This window comes from Lithobates pipiens, unplaced genomic scaffold (assembly GCF_037356315.1).
Source record: "Lithobates pipiens isolate NorthernLeopardFrog02 unplaced genomic scaffold, aLitPip1_a1.2 Scaffold_8, whole genome shotgun sequence".
NCBI lineage: Eukaryota > Metazoa > Chordata > Amphibia > Anura > Ranidae > Lithobates > Lithobates pipiens.
Window position 1 is genome coordinate 286,299,915 of NW_027507903.1, and position 18,756 is coordinate 286,318,670.

General features: G+C 47.0%; 1 protein-coding gene and 1 long non-coding RNA gene across 2 annotated transcripts; one reads left to right on the forward strand and one right to left on the reverse strand.

The window, feature by feature from the left end:
• Window positions 1–9,429: 9,429 nt before the first annotated feature.
• LOC143962836 (uncharacterized) lies at window positions 9,430–10,246 on the forward strand. Its single transcript, XR_013270809.1, has 2 exons — window positions 9,430–9,743; window positions 9,881–10,246. It is a non-coding gene; the product is annotated as an uncharacterized LOC143962836 (long non-coding RNA).
• Window positions 10,247–13,914: 3,668 nt separating this feature from the next.
• LOC143962829 (uncharacterized) lies at window positions 13,915–17,055 on the reverse strand. Its single transcript, XM_077472303.1, has 2 exons — window positions 16,914–17,055; window positions 13,915–15,889 (listed from the first exon to the last, which is right to left on the reverse strand). The coding sequence occupies exons 1-2, from the start codon at window positions 16,923–16,925 to the stop codon at window positions 13,946–13,948; spliced, it is 1,956 nt and encodes a 651-aa protein (XP_077328429.1). The 5' UTR covers window positions 16,926–17,055; the 3' UTR covers window positions 13,915–13,945.
• Between the last annotated feature and the right edge of the window lie 1,701 nt (window positions 17,056–18,756).

An 18,756-nucleotide genomic window follows, 5' to 3' on the forward strand; every position in this document is an offset into this window, starting at 1 on the left:
CACAGCATATGCATACTTCCAATTACACCCCAAAATACATTCTGCAACTCTTCCCGAGTTTGGCAATACTACATGTGTGGGACTTTTACACAGGCTGGCCACACAGAGAGATCCAACATGCAGGGAACACCGTAAGCGGTTCTAGGAGCATAAACAACACCTCTAATTTCCTAACGACCTATTACATTTGTGAAGGCCCTGGAGCACCAGGACAGTAGAATTACCCACAAAATTACCCCATTTTGGAAAGCAGACACCCCAATGTATATTCTATGAGGCACAATGAGTCTTTTGAACAGTTCATTTTTTTCCACAAGTCTTCGGAAAACATGGAAAGAAAATGAAAACATTTTTTTTTTACACAAAGTGGTCAGTTTATAAGGTATTTCTAACTCAAAGCAAAGCATGTACATAGCAAAAATTACACCCCAAAATACATTCTGCTACTAATCCTGAGTATGGCGATACCACATGTATGTGACTTTTACACAGCATGTCCACATACAGAGGCCCAACATGCAGGGAGCGCCATCAGGTGTTCTAGGAGCATAAATGACACCTCTAATTTCCTAACGACCTATTACATTTGTGAATTACCCATGAAATGACCCCATTTTGGAAAACAAACACCCCAAAGTATATTCTATGAAGCATTATGAGTCTTTTGAACGGTTAATTTTTTTACACAAGTCTTCGGAAAACATGGAAAGAAAATTAAATTAGTTTTTATTTTTTTACACAAAGTTGTCCATTTATAAGATATTTCTAACACATAGCATGTATATAGCAACAATTACACCCCAAAACACATTCTGCTACTCCTCCTGAGTATTGCGATACCACATATGTGAGACTTTTATACAGCCTGGCCTTATACAGAGGTCCAACATTGAAGTGGTACCTTCAGGCGTTCTAGGAGCATAAATGACACATCTCATTTCATTCCTACCTATCACACTTTTGAAGGTCCTGGAGCACCAGGACAATGGAATTGCCCACAAAATGACCCCATTTTGGAAAGCAAACACCCCAATGTGTATTCTATGAGGCATGGGCTGCAAATGGGTACTCGGGTACTCTGACGAGCTGGTGACAGGTACTCTGTTACTCCGACGGGCTGGTGACAGGTACTCCGTTACTCCAACGGGCTGGTGACAGGTACTCGGGTACTCCGACGGGCTGATGACAGGTACTCGGGTACTCCGACGGGCTGGAGACAGGTACTCGGGTACTCCGACGAGCTGGTGACAGGTACTCTGTTACTCCGACGGGCTGGTGACAGGTACTCTGTTACTCCGACGGGCTGGTGACAGGTACTCTGTTACTCCGGGCTGGTGACAGGTACTCTGTTACTCCGACGGGCTGGTGACAGGTACTCTGTTACTCCAACGGGCTGGTGACAGGTACTCGGGTACTCCGACGGGCTGGTGACAGGTACTCGGGTACTCCGACGGGCTGGTGACAGGTACTCGGGTACTCTGATGGGCTGGTGACAGGTACTCGGGTACTCCGATGGGCTAGTGACAGGTACTCGGGTACTCCGACGGGCTGGTGACAGGTACTCGGGTACTCCGACGGGCCGGTGACAGGTACTCGGGTACTCCCACGGGCTGGTGACAGGTACTCAGGTACGCCGACGGGCTGGTGACAGGCATTCGGGTACTCAGTTGAACTGTGACAGGTACTCAGATGAACTGTGACAGGTACTCAGATGGGCTGTGACAGGTACTCGGGTACTCAGATGGGCTGTGACAGATACTCAAGTACTCAGGTATTCAGATGGGCTGTGACAGGTACTCAGGTACTCGGGTACTCAGATGGGTTGTGACAGGTACTCGGGTACTCAGATGGGCTGGGACAGGTACTCAGATGGGCTGTGACAGGTACTTGGGTACTCAGATGGGCTGGGACAGGTACTCAGATGGGCTGGGACAGGTACTCGGGTACTCAGATGGACTGTGACAGGTACTCAGGTACTCAGATGGGCTGTGATGGGTACTCAGGTACTTGGGTACTCAGATGGGCTGTGACAGGTACTCAGGTACTCGGGTACTCAGATGGGCTGTGACAGGTACTCGGGTACTCAGATGGGCTGGGACAGGTACTCAGATGGGCTGGGACAGGTACTCAGGTAGGCGGGTATTCAGATGCGCTGGGACAGGTACTCGGGTACTCAGATGGGCTGACAGGTGCTCAGGTACTCAGATGGACTGTGACAGGTACTTGTGTACTCAGATGGGCTGACAGGTACTCAGATGGGCTGGGACAGGTACTCGGGTACTCAAAATGGGCTAGGACAGGTACTTGGGTACTCAGATGGGCTGGGACAGGTACTCGGGTACTCAGATGGGCTGTGATGGGTGATGACAGGCACTTTGATGGGTGGTGACAAGTACTTTGTGGGTGGTGACAGGTCCACTTTATTGGGGGGGTAATCAGTGTGTGATTGGTGTACACTAGGTGGTAACGGGATGTTATCGCAATTTCATCCTCACACACGATCAGTGTGTGAGGCGGAGAACCCGGTAACATCTCGTTACCGTGGTTTGTTTATATTCTGTGACCGGCTGTGATTGGACACAGCCGTTCACTTGGTAAAGAGACAATTTCATTGGCTCTTTACTACGATCGGGGCTGGGCTGTGTCAGGGTGACAAGCCGCATCCCCGATCGGCGCTCTGCATGCGCCTTAGGCACGTGTACGAGCCCTGTAACAGCACAGTACATGTGACCGCCTGTGATTGGGCACGGCCGGTCACATGTATCAGGGGGTGGATGGGGATGAAAATCTCACAGAAAGGGGATGGGCTGTGTCCGAGGGACACACCTCATCCACGATCACCGTGCTGCGGGCCCCCCGGGGAGCGGAAAAATACCGAGGCAGTCATATGACGTCCACCCAGGATGCGAGATCCCATCTGTGGCCGTCATATGACTATGGCCGGGTATTGAAGTGGTTAACAGTCTTCCATTCAGGTATCGCCGGCTGTTGCTGTCCCCGGCAGAGTGCATTTGATATCACTCTGCCTGTGGCAAGAGATGGCGCTATACAGGAAGCATCAGCTTATACAGCTCTGCTCCACAGCTGCTTGCTTTGCCGGCTTCATTAACACAGATGCTTTGGGATGGCGGGTCTGCAACCCATGATCTGGGCTTGCCAATCTGCCATCCCACAGAAGGAGGTCGCGGGCCACATCAGAGGGCTCCGTGGGCCACTGGTTGGGCACCCCTGCCTTAGACCATTCAGAGTAAGAATAGTTAACCACTACTCTCTGAATTTGTTTTTTAGCCAGTTTTCTATCCATTTACAAATTGATCTTTCCAAGCCTGTAGATTTCACCTTACATAGGCTACTGTGTGCCAAAGTCCATCCAAATGTGCATGCTTATGCCCATGAGCATGTCCCCCTCTCTCACCCCTCTCCTCCCCCCTTTCTCCAGGGAGAAGGAGAGAAACCTTTTCTTTCCCCCCTCTCTTTCTCTCCTCCCCCCCATCCCTCCTCATCTCTCACGCCCATAAACACATCCCCCTCTCTTCCCCCAGGGGGAAGGTGATAGACCTTCCTTTCTACCCTCTCTTTCTGTCTTTTTTCTCCTTACCCCCCCTCTCTCACGCCGATGAGCATGCCCCCCTCTCCTCCCCCATTCCCCTAGGGGGATCTACAGAGGCCTTCCTTTCCACCCTCTCTTTCTATCTCCCCCCCTCTTACTTCCCCCTCTGTCTCTCACGCCCATGAGCATGTCCCCCTCTCTCACTCCTCTCCTCCCCCATTCCCCAGGGAAGGAGAGAGACCTTCCTTTCTCCCTCTCTTTATTTTCCCCCTTACCCCCCCTCTGTCTCTCACTCCCATGAGCACGTCCCCCTCTCTAACCTCTCTCCTCCCCCATTCTCCCAGTGGCAAGGAGAGAGACCTTCCTTTCTCCCTTCTCTTTCTATCTTTTTCCCCCCTCACTCTGCCCCCACTCTCTCCCTCTCCTCCAAGTATCACCCACCTCATTCTCTTCACATTACTCATTACTTCCTCTGGATTAACTGTGGGTATAGAATTGGGTATATTGGGGCGTGGCCTGGACATGGCGGAGTGGAGAGGTGTTTGAGAGGAGCTCCAGGCCGTCACCTATCCTACCCAATCTATTTTGCTCCTTTGACTGCATTATGCTCTCCTCGAGGAAGCGCTCATCAAAGAGAAAAAAGAGGTCCACTAAACAGACCCCTTCAGCATCTCCGCCCGGGGGAAATACAACGTTTATTCCAGCAGTTACAGTCCGTCTCCCCGGACCGCAAGATGGAGGAGGCACATGCTTCCCACAGCGCAGAACATGATACTCAACCTGCTTTGCCGTCAGGCTCCCAAAGCCCTAAGCTTTACCGCAGCACCCCGTCAGCTATCTCAGCGGTACCGGGAGGGTCACCACAATTTCCCCTGACATATTTGGCAAACGAAGAGCTGGGGGCCATACTCCGAGCCCTCCCGACAAAAGCAGACATTGAAGCTCTGGTCGGGCGGGTTGAGGCGGCGCACCATAAGGAGTTACAGGCAGTGAAACAGGAGGTGCAGTCCCTATCCACCAGACTTACAGCGGGGGAGGGTTCTGTGTCGGCGCTGGACCGCTGTCAGGGCTGGCTTAGCCCTTCCTTCTCTGGGCTGGCTGCTCAGCTGTCGGCTAATTGCCAGCTCTCTTCTCTCTACACAGCTACCAGCTGTTCCTGATGATGCTCGTCTGACCTGCCTACTTAAAGCCTTCCAGCTCACTTCACCTCTCCCTTCGCCTTGGTCACATCACTCGAAACCATCTCCTGCGGTTTGTCTAAAGACTCACTTGCTGACATCCCTTCTGGCTCCTTATCCTGCTTCCTGTTGCTCTACTTGGATCCCTGACTTCTGGCCTGGCTGACTACCCGATCTGGTTACTGGACTATGGTTATGTTGACCACGCTTTTTCTATTTACCTTTTTATTTTTATTAATAAACAAGTGTGATTTAATTGTACTTCTGTCTCAGTCTGATTCATGGTTTCTGACAACCGCAGAGTCTCGGAGCTAGAGGCACATCACCGTTTCCAGACCGAGAGAACAGTGGACATGCAACTACACCTGGAAGAGATGGAGGACAGAAGCCACAGGAATAACCTGTGGCTCCGCGGCCTCCCGGAGGCTACGGGAAAGGTGGATCTTGAGGCAACGGTGGCGGTTATCTTCCGCAGAGTGGCGGGAGACAAGCTACAGGGCCGACTTGCATTCGACAGGATCCATCCTGCACTGGGACCCAGGTCGGAGGACCCAGCCAGACCGCGGGATGTGATTTGTAGACTACATCACTACACCCACAAGGAGATTGTGGCGCGGAAGGCGTGGGATGTCCAAGACCTGGAGTTGGATGGAGCACAGCTAAAGATCCTGCCTGACATATCCAGGGCAAGTTACAGTGCAGAGCAATGCTGAAACCCCTCTTGGATCTGGTGAGGAGACGAAACATCACTTACCGTTGGGGTTTCCCCCTATCGGTCACCTTCCGGCGGGATCAACATTCCTTTACTCTTCGCTTGCCAGAGTCACTGCCAGCTCTCTTTGCATTTATGGGGGCTGAGCCTATAGAGATCCCTAACTGGCTTGGTTACATTCCCGGCTTCCAGGGTCGCAGGAACAGCGCTAGCGTGAGCGGGGGATTGCCTCCCAGACCTCCGCGAAGTTGTCGGCGCTCACGCACAGCATTCCCAGAGGATGCCCGTGAAGCGTAAGTACATGCTATGCATCTTTCCCCTGGCCTTGAACTCATACTTTTGGTTCCTCCCCAGTCGCTCTGCAGGTGAAGGGTATACCCTTGACTTGAACAGCCCCGGAAGCTGCCGAGCGGATTCTGCACACCAGGACCTAGCGGCTTGACTTATGGTTCCCCCGCTGACTTGTGGCCCCCCCTTTTTTTTTCATCTGAATATCGGCCATCCGGGGACAGCTTGGGTTAGGGGGAGCCGTAGGCCTCCCTATTGATCATTGGGTTTGACCCCGGCCATCCCTGGGGGGGGCTGGAGTTCCCTCCCTCTGGGCTGTGTACACCTGGATATAGATGGGGCGGATCAAGCCCCTCCTAGGCAACTGTGAGTCTCTGTTACAGGAGCCTCAGCTAGCGTGACATTCATGCGCTTCCCCTCACACCACTGCTACTCCCCGGGGCTTGCCTATATAGGTGGGTCAGAGTTTAACTTTGACTTGGGCTGGTGGGTGGGTGGGATGTTGATAAGAGGTGTCACCTGTACGGCAGTGTTCGGGTTGGGGGCCGACTGTTACCTCCTGCTGTACTCCACCCCCTCCTCCTCCCGGCATTGCTTGTGGGGGCGGGGGTCTATGTGCTAGTTTATTGCCCACCTGGGGCGGTGGGAGTGGGGTTCGGGGTGGACATATGCCCAAGCGGCCGACCTATTTGCAGTTGAGACTGCCTGGAATGGCTCCAACTCTGGACCGGTACGCCACTTTTGATCCCTGCTATACAGAGCATACCGGTGGAGGACAAGGGGGATCCCTCACGGAGTCCCCACCGCCTTCATGACTTTCTGGTTAGGGGGGCAGCCTGACTGATATGCTTAGACCCATCTGGTGGACCGAGAGCATTGGGGGACATGTTCTACAAATAGCACCAGTGGGGAGGTAATCTATTGGTGAAATGTTAATAAGATGGAGGTTGGTGGCCAGAGGGGTTCTTATACTTTTGTTTCTGCTTTTTTGAAAAGAATTGCCTTGCCAGGGTTGAGTGCCTAATGTGGGGTATCTGTTAGGGTATCTCTTGACGGCTCCATGTTATTGTTATTTTTCCTCTTTGACCATGGAAGTTTCAAGCTTTGAGTTCGGGTGGGTGGGGAGGCTGGGGCCCCTCCTCTCTCTCGGTTACAGTCCTACCTTACCCCCAAATAGGCCTATGCACACCCCCAGGATCTGGAGGGTAGTGTGTCAGTTCAAGTTTTAATTTGTCTATATAGAACGTCGGGTCCTATACTTGGGACCTCCACCACTACTACTTTTCCACACACAGGAGAGTGGCCCTACCTTGTAACTTTTCCTTGGGCCCCTTTCTTGTCCTAGTCGTTTTCCTTTCCTCAACTCCTGTCTGTCTCATCTAACCTCATTCCCGTGCTCCCCTCTTCCTTCTTGATCTCTCCCCCCTCCCTTGCACAGCCGAGGTGATGGATTCTATGAAAATAGTTTCGCTTAATGCCAAGGGCCTGAACATCCCAGAAAAAAGGCGCATGCTTATGAATGACCTTTGGAAGTCCCAGACAGACGTAGCCTTTATTCAGGAAACTCACTTTCAACATGATAAATACCCACTTCTCAAAAACAGATTCTTCCCCATCGCATACCACTCTACCAACTCAATGGCCAAAACTAAAGGGGTATCCATTCTAATCTCTAGTAAACTCCCGTGGAGGTGTCAGGCAGTACTAGGAGACCCGGAAGGCTGATACATGTTCCTTAAGGGGATTGTCGGGGACGTCCAAATGACCCTAGCAATGGAATTTGCGCCCAATGAACACCAGGGCACTTTTATCACACACATTCTTAACAAGCTGAGTGATTTTACGTCGAGCCAGTTGATTCTGGGTGGAGATTTTAACATGCCCCTGATCCCCACATCAGATACTTCCACGGGCCTCTCGTCAATACCCCCGTCCCAGCGAAAGCATAGCGCCTGCAACACTCGGGTGAACGGGATTACACATACTATTCGCATACTCACAAACTCTACTCCATAATTGATTACTTCTTGATACCCCACAATCAACTACACTCAGTAACTAACTCCTCCATAGGCCATATTACATGGTCAGACCATGCTCCTGTATCCTTGACCTATACCCTTACTGGGAGACAGAAGGCCAACTCACGGTTCTGGCGGCTGAATGAGAGTCTCCTCCAAGTACCTGAAATCTTGAAGGAAGTAACTAATACTCAACTTGTGTGTTGTGTTTTTTTTATTTTTTTTCCACAGGTGAATGGGTAGGGGTACATTGTACCCCATACTCATTCACATAGGGGGCTGGGATCTGGTGGCCCCTTATTAAAGGGGGCTTCCCGATTCCGATAAGCCCCCCGCCCGCAGACCCCGACATCCAACGGCCAGGGTTGTCGGGAAGAGGCCCTTGTCCTCATCAACATGGGGACAAGGTGCTTTGGGGTGGGGTGGGGGGGCGCGCGGCCCCACCTTCCCCAGGGCACCCCCCATGTTGAGGGCACGGCACGGCTCAGGAGGGGGGCGCTCGCTTGTCCCCACCCCCTTTCCTGGCTGGCCGGGTAGCGTGCTCAGATAAGGGTCTGATATGGACCTAGGGGGGACCCCCACACCGATCTTTCTGCGTAGGGATTCCCCTTTAAGTCCATACCAGGTGACGGGTCCAGCGACGCTTCCTTAACTGGCCCCGGCTACCTGGAGCCACGCTCAAAATGAGCGGACTTTTCTCCGGGCGGGAAAAGTCAGTTCATTTCAAAAGTACGGCGGCCTGGTGCACACAGGGCCGTACTGTCCGCCAAAATGCGAGCGCGGACTTTTGGGTAAAAAAAAGTCGGCCGGAGCCTACACACGGGCGGATTGTCCGCCGGACTTTTCCACCGAATTGTTTGATCGTGTGTACGAGGCATTACTACATTATTCTTCCAGGAGAATGATGCACCAGACTGTAACCCAGGCTCCCTATGGGAAGCCCACAAGGCAGTCCTGAGGGGACTCTTAATCAGCCATGGAGCAAGAATAAAAAGAGAACGATCAGCACAGCTTTCAAAACTCTTGGCTTCTTTATCGACTACAGAGGCATGACACAAGCATGCACCCTCCCAGGCCCTAGAGTTAGAGCTTGGGACAATCCGTAAACACACCACAGACCTACTGCATTTCAAGGCCAAAGCGGCCATACAACATTGCCGCCAACTCGTGTATGAGTCTGTGGACAAATGTGGGAAAACGTTGGCTAGAGCTGTCAGGGAACTAAAACAAGTTGCCTATATCCCTCATATTACCAGCCCGAATGGCCAGAAGGCTACCCTCCCACAACAGATTTCAAATGTATTTGGCGACTTTTATGCTGTTATATAATTTACCGCGAGGTCAACCCGCTCAATCAGATGTTGACGACTATGTAGCAGGCTCCCAAATGCCAACCCTCCCTACAGATGTTAGAGATGAGCTAGAGACACCCATAACCTTAAAAATGGGGGGAGGGGGGAGAAGGGAAGAAAGTGGGACTTTAGATGAAGCACACAGCAAGTAAACAAGTTGGTCAAGCGACTAGAAAGTTATATTTATTCATATTTCATAATCGCTTGGCTTGGACACACTGGGGAGATGGACTGGCGCTAATCGCCGGACGGCTGAGCCGCCCAGGTGAAAGTATTCCTCTCGTCGGTATTGTCTCGGTCAGCGTGGTGCTGGGGGCAGGACAAAGTCGGTGCACCTGCTCTACGTGACGGATCATGTTCACTTTTTCATGGCCCATTTTTTGGCTATAGGTACACTTAAATGTTAATTTTTTTTTTCTCACCACTTTGACACACATTATTAATATATTTTTATTTTACATTTTTCTCGCTTAGGCTCCCCTTTGGGATTTTCATTCACACTTCACTTCACACATGCAAATTTTCACTTTGGAGGTGCCTGTGGTGGGTATCGCCCATGCTGGCCTTTGTGGTGACCGGGAGTTGTGCTCTGCGATGTTGTGGCGATCTCCGATGCTATTCTGCTGGTGTGTGGGTGCAGACGTGAGTTGGATGCATAGCCCTCATTAACTATAAAATTATACTTTTTTTCCTCTTATATTTCTTACTCAATCTCTGTTATTTTATTTTTTATTATTTTTTGTTCATTTTTTTTAATTCATTTTTTTATTTTATTTTAGATTTACTCCATGATTTTGCTCCTGATGAGCGGTTGTCGTGCCGCGAAACGCGTCAAGATTTTATCATTTTTTATTTCTACTTTAATCATGGAACAATAAGACATCATTTGATTTTATTTGTATTCAATATAATTTATTATGAAATTATGAAAGTGTACTATATGCATTAATTATCATTGCTGCTTTTTTCAAATGTTAAGGTCTGTCGGATTGGGATACATTTTCTATACATTGTATGCTTATCCAAGATCCACCTTATAGAGGTTTGATGCCCAAAATGTTTTTTTAGAGGCTTGATGCCCAAAATGTTTTATGGTGGATTATGGATTATGAAATATGAATAAATATAACTTTCTAGTCGCTTGACCAACTTGTTTACTTGCTGTGTGCTTCATCTAAAGTCCCACTTTCTTCCCTTCTCCCCCCTCCCCCCATTTTTAATATTTTGATAGGGATGGAGGCGGGCACGTCTTTGATGCTCGCTTCATTTAAAGTCCCAAAATTGTATTCTGCTTACACCCATAAACTTAGAAGAGCTGCAGACGACCATCAGTTCCATGAAATTAGGGAAAGCCCTGGGCCCAGATGGATATACCATTCATTACTACAAAATCTTCCTTCCCATTATAGGCCCACGAATGGTAGCGTTCTTTAATTCAATTGGGACAGAAGCAATCCTTCCCAGAGACATGTTAAAAGCCCACATTTCCTTGATCCCCCAAAGAGGATAAGGATCCCACCCTGTGCGGAAGCTATAGACCCATATCTCTGTTCAACACAGACTTAAAATTGTACACCAAGATCCTGTCTTCCAGGCTGGCAAATCATCTCCAGTCTTTAATCCATCTAGACAGGTGGGTTTCATACCCACCAGGGAGGCTTGAGACAATACCATTAAAGTTTTAAACCTCCTCCATGTTGCCAGCACTGAGGGCTCTCCCTGCGTATTTCTGAGCACCGACGCTGAGAAAGTGTTTGACAGGGTGAACTGGAAGTTCATGCTTGCAGTGCTCCGTCATATAGACCTGGGAGACAGGATGCTCAATTGGATCAACAGTATCTATTCTAACCCCACGGCGCAGGTGAAAGCAATGGCCTCCTCTCAGCTCCTTTCCCTATCATGAATGGAACAAGGCAGGGGTGCCCGTTGTCCCCCCTCCTATTTGCGCTCTCACTAGAGCCTTTTCTATGCAAAATACGCCTGAACCCTGATATTCAGGGCCTCTCCCTAGGTGGCATTCATTGTAAAATCTCGGCTTATGCCGACGACCTGCTGTTTTCTTTGACCAATCCTAGGATCTCCCTCCCAAATCTTCTTAAAGAATTTGATGCCTATGGTGCGCTATCAAATCTAAATATAAATTTTTCAAAATCAGCAGCCATGGGAATAGCCATCGCCCCTTCAGTAATGCGTTCAATGCAAGCCCACTTTCGTTTCAGGTGAACAGCTGTAGCACTAAAATACTTAGGAACCATATTCCAGTAGATATGAGCTCAACTTCCCCCGTATCTTGACCAAGGCCCACACCCTATTAGAAAACTGGAATAGAGGGCTGCACTCGTGGTTCGGCAGATGTAACCTCCTGAAAATGTGTATCTTACCCAAAATCCTCTATCTCCTCCAAGCCCTTCCCATTCATATACCACACTCTATCTTTAAGCAGGTCCATGCCCTTTTTTCACGCTTTATCTGGGCCAACAAAAAAACACACTTAAATAGGGTACAGATGTCATTGCCAAACAGCAGGGAGGCTTGGGAGTACCAGACATTAAACAATACTTTCAGGCCACACACATAGGACGCTTGCTAGACTGGAGACGAAATAGAGGGACTAAACTATGGGTGCAGATTGAGCAAGCTCAGACAAACATCCCATTAAAGGGAGCGTTATGGTGCTTCGCCTCTCTCCCCTCAAGACTGAAAACACATCCACTCATGGGTACCACACTACGTCACAGTAGACAGACGGCTGTGCAGTCGTCCCTCACTTCGCACAACTCTCCGCTCTACCCAATTCTGGGACATTCTGATCTTACACCAGGCCTTCAGTCCTCTGAGTTTGGTGGGTTGCGGTGCGCAGGGTTGGACCATGTCGCTAAGTTTGTAATAGCGGGACGTTGGCTCACCTTACCAGAACTGACTGAGGGGGTAGGCACCTACCGACTACCCTTCTGGAAAGTGGTGCAGTTACACCACTTCCTTCACTCGATCTCAGACACGCAGGACTTTGCCCGTCCACTAACCACTTTTGAAGAGTATTGCACAGGTACTGAGCCACTGGCAAGAATCCTGTCCAAAATGTACTCGCTGATTAACTCGCCACCCACACAACCTTATCTACTCGGTCTGGCTGGATGGGAGGGCGAGCTTGGTTGCAAATTTTTGGAAACCCAAAACAGAAAATCGTAAGCTGTGCGGTCAAAACGTCAATTTGCACAAAAACACAGGAGACTAACTATAAAATCTGGACGAGGTGGTACCTCACGCCTTCCAGGTTGCACAAATGCTTCCCCAACACTTCGGACCGCTGTTGGCAGTGCGAGCAGGAGGAGGGCACAATGCTTCACATATTTTGGTCCTGCTCTGAACTCTAGAATTTTTGGAGAACAGTTAGGAACTTTACCCAAAGATTTACGGATTATTTAATACCAGATAACGCAGCCTTCTTCCTCTTACACCTGTCAAAAATACAGATCAAAAAATACAAGAAATCACTGATTCGCCATCTTTTGAATGCAGCGAAGGCATGTATACTGCTTCAGTGGAAACAGCAGAGCCCGCCGACAGTGGCAGATTGGATCCGTAAGGTGGAGGAATGCAGTAAGCTAGAAGACTTGGTACTTACTGCATAACATAAACACGAGAAATACTTGTCTACCTGGGCTATCTGGAACCTCTTTATTTACTCAGATGAGGGAATTAACCTCCGAGGGCCATAAATGGCCAATAACCAGCTATAATTTCATGGCACAGGAGGCAAATTCTGGCGCCACCTCTCACCTCGGCTAACGAACCCCCCCACCTCTGCTTTTCTCTTTTCTAACTTTGCCCCCTCTGTTTCTTTTCCCATCTTAACACCTATATTTTCAATGGACTCTGTAATGTTATCTGTAACCTAAATATGTAGAAACTGTTTTAAGTACACATGTTGCATCTTCAGATTGGTTGTAATGCTGGGAACTCTCCCTTGCATCAAAAAAGAATTCGGTATATTGGATTGTACAATATTTTTTATTGTATTCTATTCTTCTCTCGTAGTTTCATAGTTATTAAAGTTGAATAAAGACACCAATTAAGCCAATTAAATTAAAGCCAATTAACCTACCTGCATGTCTTTGGTTTGTGGGAGGAAACCGGAGTACCCGGAGGAAACCCACGCAGGCACAGGGAGAACATGCAAACTCCAGGCAGGTAGTGTCGTGGTTGGGATTTGAACCAGCGACCCTTCTTACTGCTAGATGACAGTGCTAACCACTACACCACTGTGCCGCCCAGAGCCCTGCTCTGCTCCATATAGCCTCTTCTCTCATGCGATCTTCATCCTTCTCTGTTCCATTTTTTCCCTTCTCTTCGTTCTTCTCGCTTCTCCTCTTCTTTTCTCCATTTAGCCTCCTCCCCCATTCCCCAGGTATGAAGGAGAGAGACCTTCCTTTCTCCCTCTCTTTCTATCTTTTTCCCCCTTACTTTCCCCCCACTCTTTCCCTCTCCTCCAACTATTACCCCCCTCATTCTCTTCACATTACTCATCTCTTTTTTCATCTCTTTTTTCTTCAGCCCCCTTCTTCTCGGCTCTTCTTCCCTTCTCCTTTGTTCTTCTCGCTTCTCCTCTTCTTTTCTCCATTTAGCCCCCTCTCTCTTAGGTAAGGGGGGAGATAGAAAGAGAGGGTGGAAAGGGAGTCTCTCACGCCTATGAGCATGTCCCCCTCTCTCACTCCTCTCCTCCCCCATGCCCCAGGTAAGAAGGAGAGAGACCTTCCTTTCTCCCTCTCTTTCTATCTTTTTCCCTCTTACTTTCCCCCCACTCTCCCTCTCCTTCAACTATCAACCCCCTCATTCTCTTCACATTAATCATCTCTTTTTTTCATCAGCCCCCTTCTTCTAGCCTCTTCTCTCATGCGATCTTCTTTCTGCTGCATCCACTGTTCTCTTAATTTTTTATCCCTTCTTTTTGCCTCTTCCTCTTTCAATTTGTCCTCCCTTTTCTGTACCTCTCTTTCCCATCTTTTCAGTTTTTCTCTCCTCTCCTCTGCTCTTTTACATTTATCCTCCTCTCTCTTGCGATCTTCTTCCAGCTGCTTCTCCTGTGCTGCTTTTCTGTTTTCCCATTTTCTCACCTGCTCAGCTCTGAATTTGTCCATCCTTCTCTGTTCCTCTTTTTCCTGTCTCTTTCGTTCTTCTCGCTTCTCCTCATCTTTTCTCCATTTAGCCTCCTCTCTCTTGCGGTCTTCTTCCAGCTGCTTCTTCTCTTTTGCTTTTCTGTCTTCCCATATTTGTGTCTGCTTATCTCTGAGTTCGTCCAAGATTTTCTTTTCCTCTTCTTCCCTTCTCTTCTGTTCTTCTCTCTTTTCCTCTGCTTTTCTCCATTTAGCCTCCTCTCTCTTGCGATCTTCTTCCAGCCTGTTCTCCTCTTCTGTTTTTCTGTTTTCCCATCTTTGCGTCTGCTTATCTCTGAGTCTGTCCATTGTTATCTGTTCCCTTTCTTTCTCTTTCTTCCTTCCTTCTCTCTTCTCCTCTGCTTTTCTGCATTTAGACTCCTCTTTCTTGCGATATTCTTCCAGCAGCTTCACCTCTTCTTCTTTTGTGTTTTCCCATTTTCTTGCCTCCCCATTTATGATTCTGTCCAGCCTTCTCTGATCTTCTTCTTCCCTTGTCTTCTGTTTTTCTCTATTCTCCTCTGCTTTTTTCCATTCAGCTTCTTCCCTCTTGTAATTTTCTTGCAGCCTCTCCTGCTCTAGTCTTTGCATCTTCTCTTCTCTTTTTCTGTTTTCCCATATTTCCGCCTCCTCAGATTTTAATTTTTCCTCCCTTCTCTGTTTCTCCTCTTCCTTTCTCTTCTGTTTTTCTCTTGTCTTCCTCAAATTGGCTTCCTCCCTCTCAAAATCTTCTTCCAGCTGCTTCTTCTCATCTCTTTTTTTCTTGTCCCATTTGCGCTGCTCCTCATCTCTGAATTTTTCCTTCCTTCTCAGTTCCTCTTTATCCTTTCTCGTCTGTTCTTTTCTCCTCTCCTCTGCTTTTTTCCATTGAGCTTCCTCCCTCTTGCGATCATCATCCAGATGCTTCCTTTCTTCTCTTTTTTTCTGTTCCCATTTGCGCTGCTCCTCATCTCTGATTTTTGCCATCCTTCTTTGTTCCTCTTCTTCCTTTCTCTTCTGTTCTTTTCTTATCTCTTCTGCTTTTCTCCAAGTAGCTTCTTCGTACATGCGATCCCCTTCAAGCTGCTTCTTTTCTGCTCCTATTCTGTTTTTCCATTTTTTCGCCTCCTCATTAATGAGTTTTTCCTCCTTTCCCTGTTCCTCCTTATCCTTTCTCTTCTGTTCATCGATCTTCTCTTCTGCTTTTATCCAATTGGCTTCCTCCCCCTTGCGAACTGCTTCCAGCAGCTTCTTCTCTTCTCTTTTTTTGTTTTCCCATTTTCTCTTCTCCTCCTCTCTGCATTTTTCCTCCCTTTGCTGTTCCTCTTTTTCCTCTCTCTTTTGTTTTTCTCTCTCCTCCTCTGCTTTTCTCCAATTGGCTTCATCCCTCTTGCGAACTGCTTCCAGCAGCTTCTTTTCTTCTATTTTTTTGATTTCCCATTTTCTCTCCTCCTCCTCTCTGAATTGTTCCTTCCTTCTCTGTTCCTCCTTTTCCTTTCTCTTCTGCTCTTTAGCCCTCGCCTCTGCTTTTCTCTGTTTCTCTTTAGCCTCCTCTCTCTTGCGTTCTTCTTCCAACCACTTCTCCTTTACACTCCTTACTTTATCCCATTTGCTCGCCTCATCAACTCTCCTATAGTTGATGGTGTTCATTTTTCCCTATGAATGAAAAGAAGAAGATCAGCCTAAATTCATATTTAAAAGTTGCGTAACATTGGCATTCATTTGGATTTTGTTTTGTATGGTTTATTATATGATTGTGAAGTTTCTGAAAAAAATGTTCATATTTGATCTGCATTACATGAGGTGAATGTAAACTCATATTCTATGTCTGACTATGTTTGGCATCGTTCCTCGCTGTATACAGTTTTCTTAAAGTGTATGCTGAGCCACAACCTTTTGTTATAATTTTAGATAGTATAGGGAAGAGTTAAAACCCCTATGGAGTTTTTCTTTTTTTCCTGTGATCAGGAGATTTCTCATCACTTCTTGTCCTAGAGATGCAACGGGAAATTTGAGAAAATCTCTCTAAAATGAATGTAATTTCTATCTTAATTGTCACAGGATTGGGTGTCCCCATTTTAAGACTTTACCTCCCCAATTGCTCAGAATTTTTTAAATTACCACTCCTAAGCGGCAATACAGATAACAATAACAACTCAACACAGTGTCTAAATTCTCACCACTCTATACAAAAATTATAAACGTCTTCACATAGAATTTTAAAGGACAATTAAAGTCAAGAACAAACATTTAATATGTTGAAGTTAGATAGTCCTTAGATGTGATGGCTGCTTTAGTTTTCATTTTTCATGATTTTCAGCAAGTACAGAAAGTACCCGCTGACCTGTCAAAAAATGCTGTGAATAGACAGCATTATCAAATTAATTTTTTTTCTGTAAACTGCTAATTTTCCCATCTCCCATGTAATTGGAATAAACAAAGGCAGACATGTTTGTAGTCCTGCCTGGGTGGCAGCAATGAGTTCTTACATAGATACAGTGGAGGAGTGAGTATAGTCACCCAGGGACAGGAAATGCGTTCTTCACAGGAAGTGAAAATGTAGCGAAAAAGTCTGACCATATTAGGTCAATAATGTCAAGAGCCTTTGTTCTCCTTTGTGTATGTGCAGTTGTGAGTGTGAAGTCATATAAGAATAGTGAAAAAATATATAGATACTTACTGAATAGCTCATCTTGAAATTTGTCTCTGAAAACTCCAAATAAAATCGGATGCTCTTTAAGACAATGAATACGTTTCCCAAACGTTTACCAAACGCCTGCTAAACCTCAAATTTCTCAAATCTCAAAAAGTTGTCGGCCACTAAATCTGTAAAGATAGAAAAAGACAATATTTAGTAATAAATTCTTGTAACCAGACATCACACAAAGTCATTGACCATAACTACAACTAATGTTAAACATTAAACAACTACTGAACAAGAGCCACAGGCAAAGGTAGTAACGTCTTGATTTTAACTGATTTTTAATCCCTTTTCCTTTAAAGAGCCGCTGACCACCTATGATGATGGGATCATTTGTTTAAAAGTTGGGAGGTGTGGGGGGGTATAGAGTGCCAGTAAACACCAATGATTGTGGGATCGATGTATTAAGGCCCCTTTCACACTGACACGTTTTTTCAGGCGCTACAGCGCTAAAAATAGCGCCTGTATAGCGGCTGAAAAAAGCGTCTCCTTTCACTCCAGTATGAAAGCCGGAGGGCTTTCACACTGGAGCGGTGCGCTAGCAGGACGGTAAAAAAAGTCCTGATAGCAGCATCTTTGGAGCGGTGTATTCACCGCTCCTACCCATCGAATTCAATGGGGCAGCGCAGCTATACCGCTGGCAAAGCGCCACTGCAGCGTGCTTTGCGGGCAATTTTAACCCTTTTTCGGCCGCTAGCGGGAGTTAAAACCGCTATAACGGCGGTAAAGCGTAAGTAAAAATACCACCGTTTTACCGCCGACGCCCGCACCGCCCCAGTGTGGAAGGGGCCTTAAGGTAAAGAAATGAGAGATAAAGGTAGCAAACCCAAACTCTCACTCTTTTTTTCTTCTTTTATATAATATAGTTATAATATATATATATATATATATATATATATATATATATATATATATATATATATATAATGTAATGTAATATAATTCCCAATAATATGCTAGATAGAACCAGTGATGTCACTGCAGGGCTGAGGGAAAAGTCTTTTACTGCCCTTCCCCCACGGCGGAATAACCCTTTCACTTCCTTAGTGCAGGCTTTTCTACATTGGCTATGGCTGCTTTCTAAAGAAAACATACTCTAGGACTATTCCCAGCTTTGGATATCATGTACCGGCTTGCAGGTGATTTAAACTAAAAGATCAGGTGGAATCTAAAAATAGTTCAAATCACAGACTTGGCTGCTCCGCCCCCTTTTCTCCAATTAACTAATGTAATATAATGCAGTAATTGATCTAATATAATCATATCATTTGTGAAATGTTATGAATTACTGTGATAATGCAATGATGTTATTCATTAATATAATTAATGTAATTAGTGTAATGTAATTGAAAGAAAAATTGCCATATTGCAATAAATAATATTGTATGGAGGCTTTTCTACATAGACTATGGCTGTTTTGTAAGGAGAACATACCATAGAATTATGCCCAGCTTTGGTTTTCATGTACCGGCACCCTGCCCCCCTTTATACAAACACACACATATTCTACAATTTGTGCAGAGCAAAGCATGACCTACCTCCTCACACTCCCAGCAACAACTGACTCTGACAACAACTGGCCTCTCTTATATCTACTGCCGTTGCTATAGCAACTGCCAACTGCCACTCCTATACCAACTGCCAGAATCTTGGCATGTGTCCAAGACAATACCATATATGGGCATAGGAGTAAAGTGCCCAAGCCATGAGACCTGTGCAGTGCAATGGGGATATTAATGTAATGATAGAAATAATATAAATTGATGTCATTAATATAAACCATAACCAATGCTGGGAAGAGGGAAGGTCAAAGGGCACCACG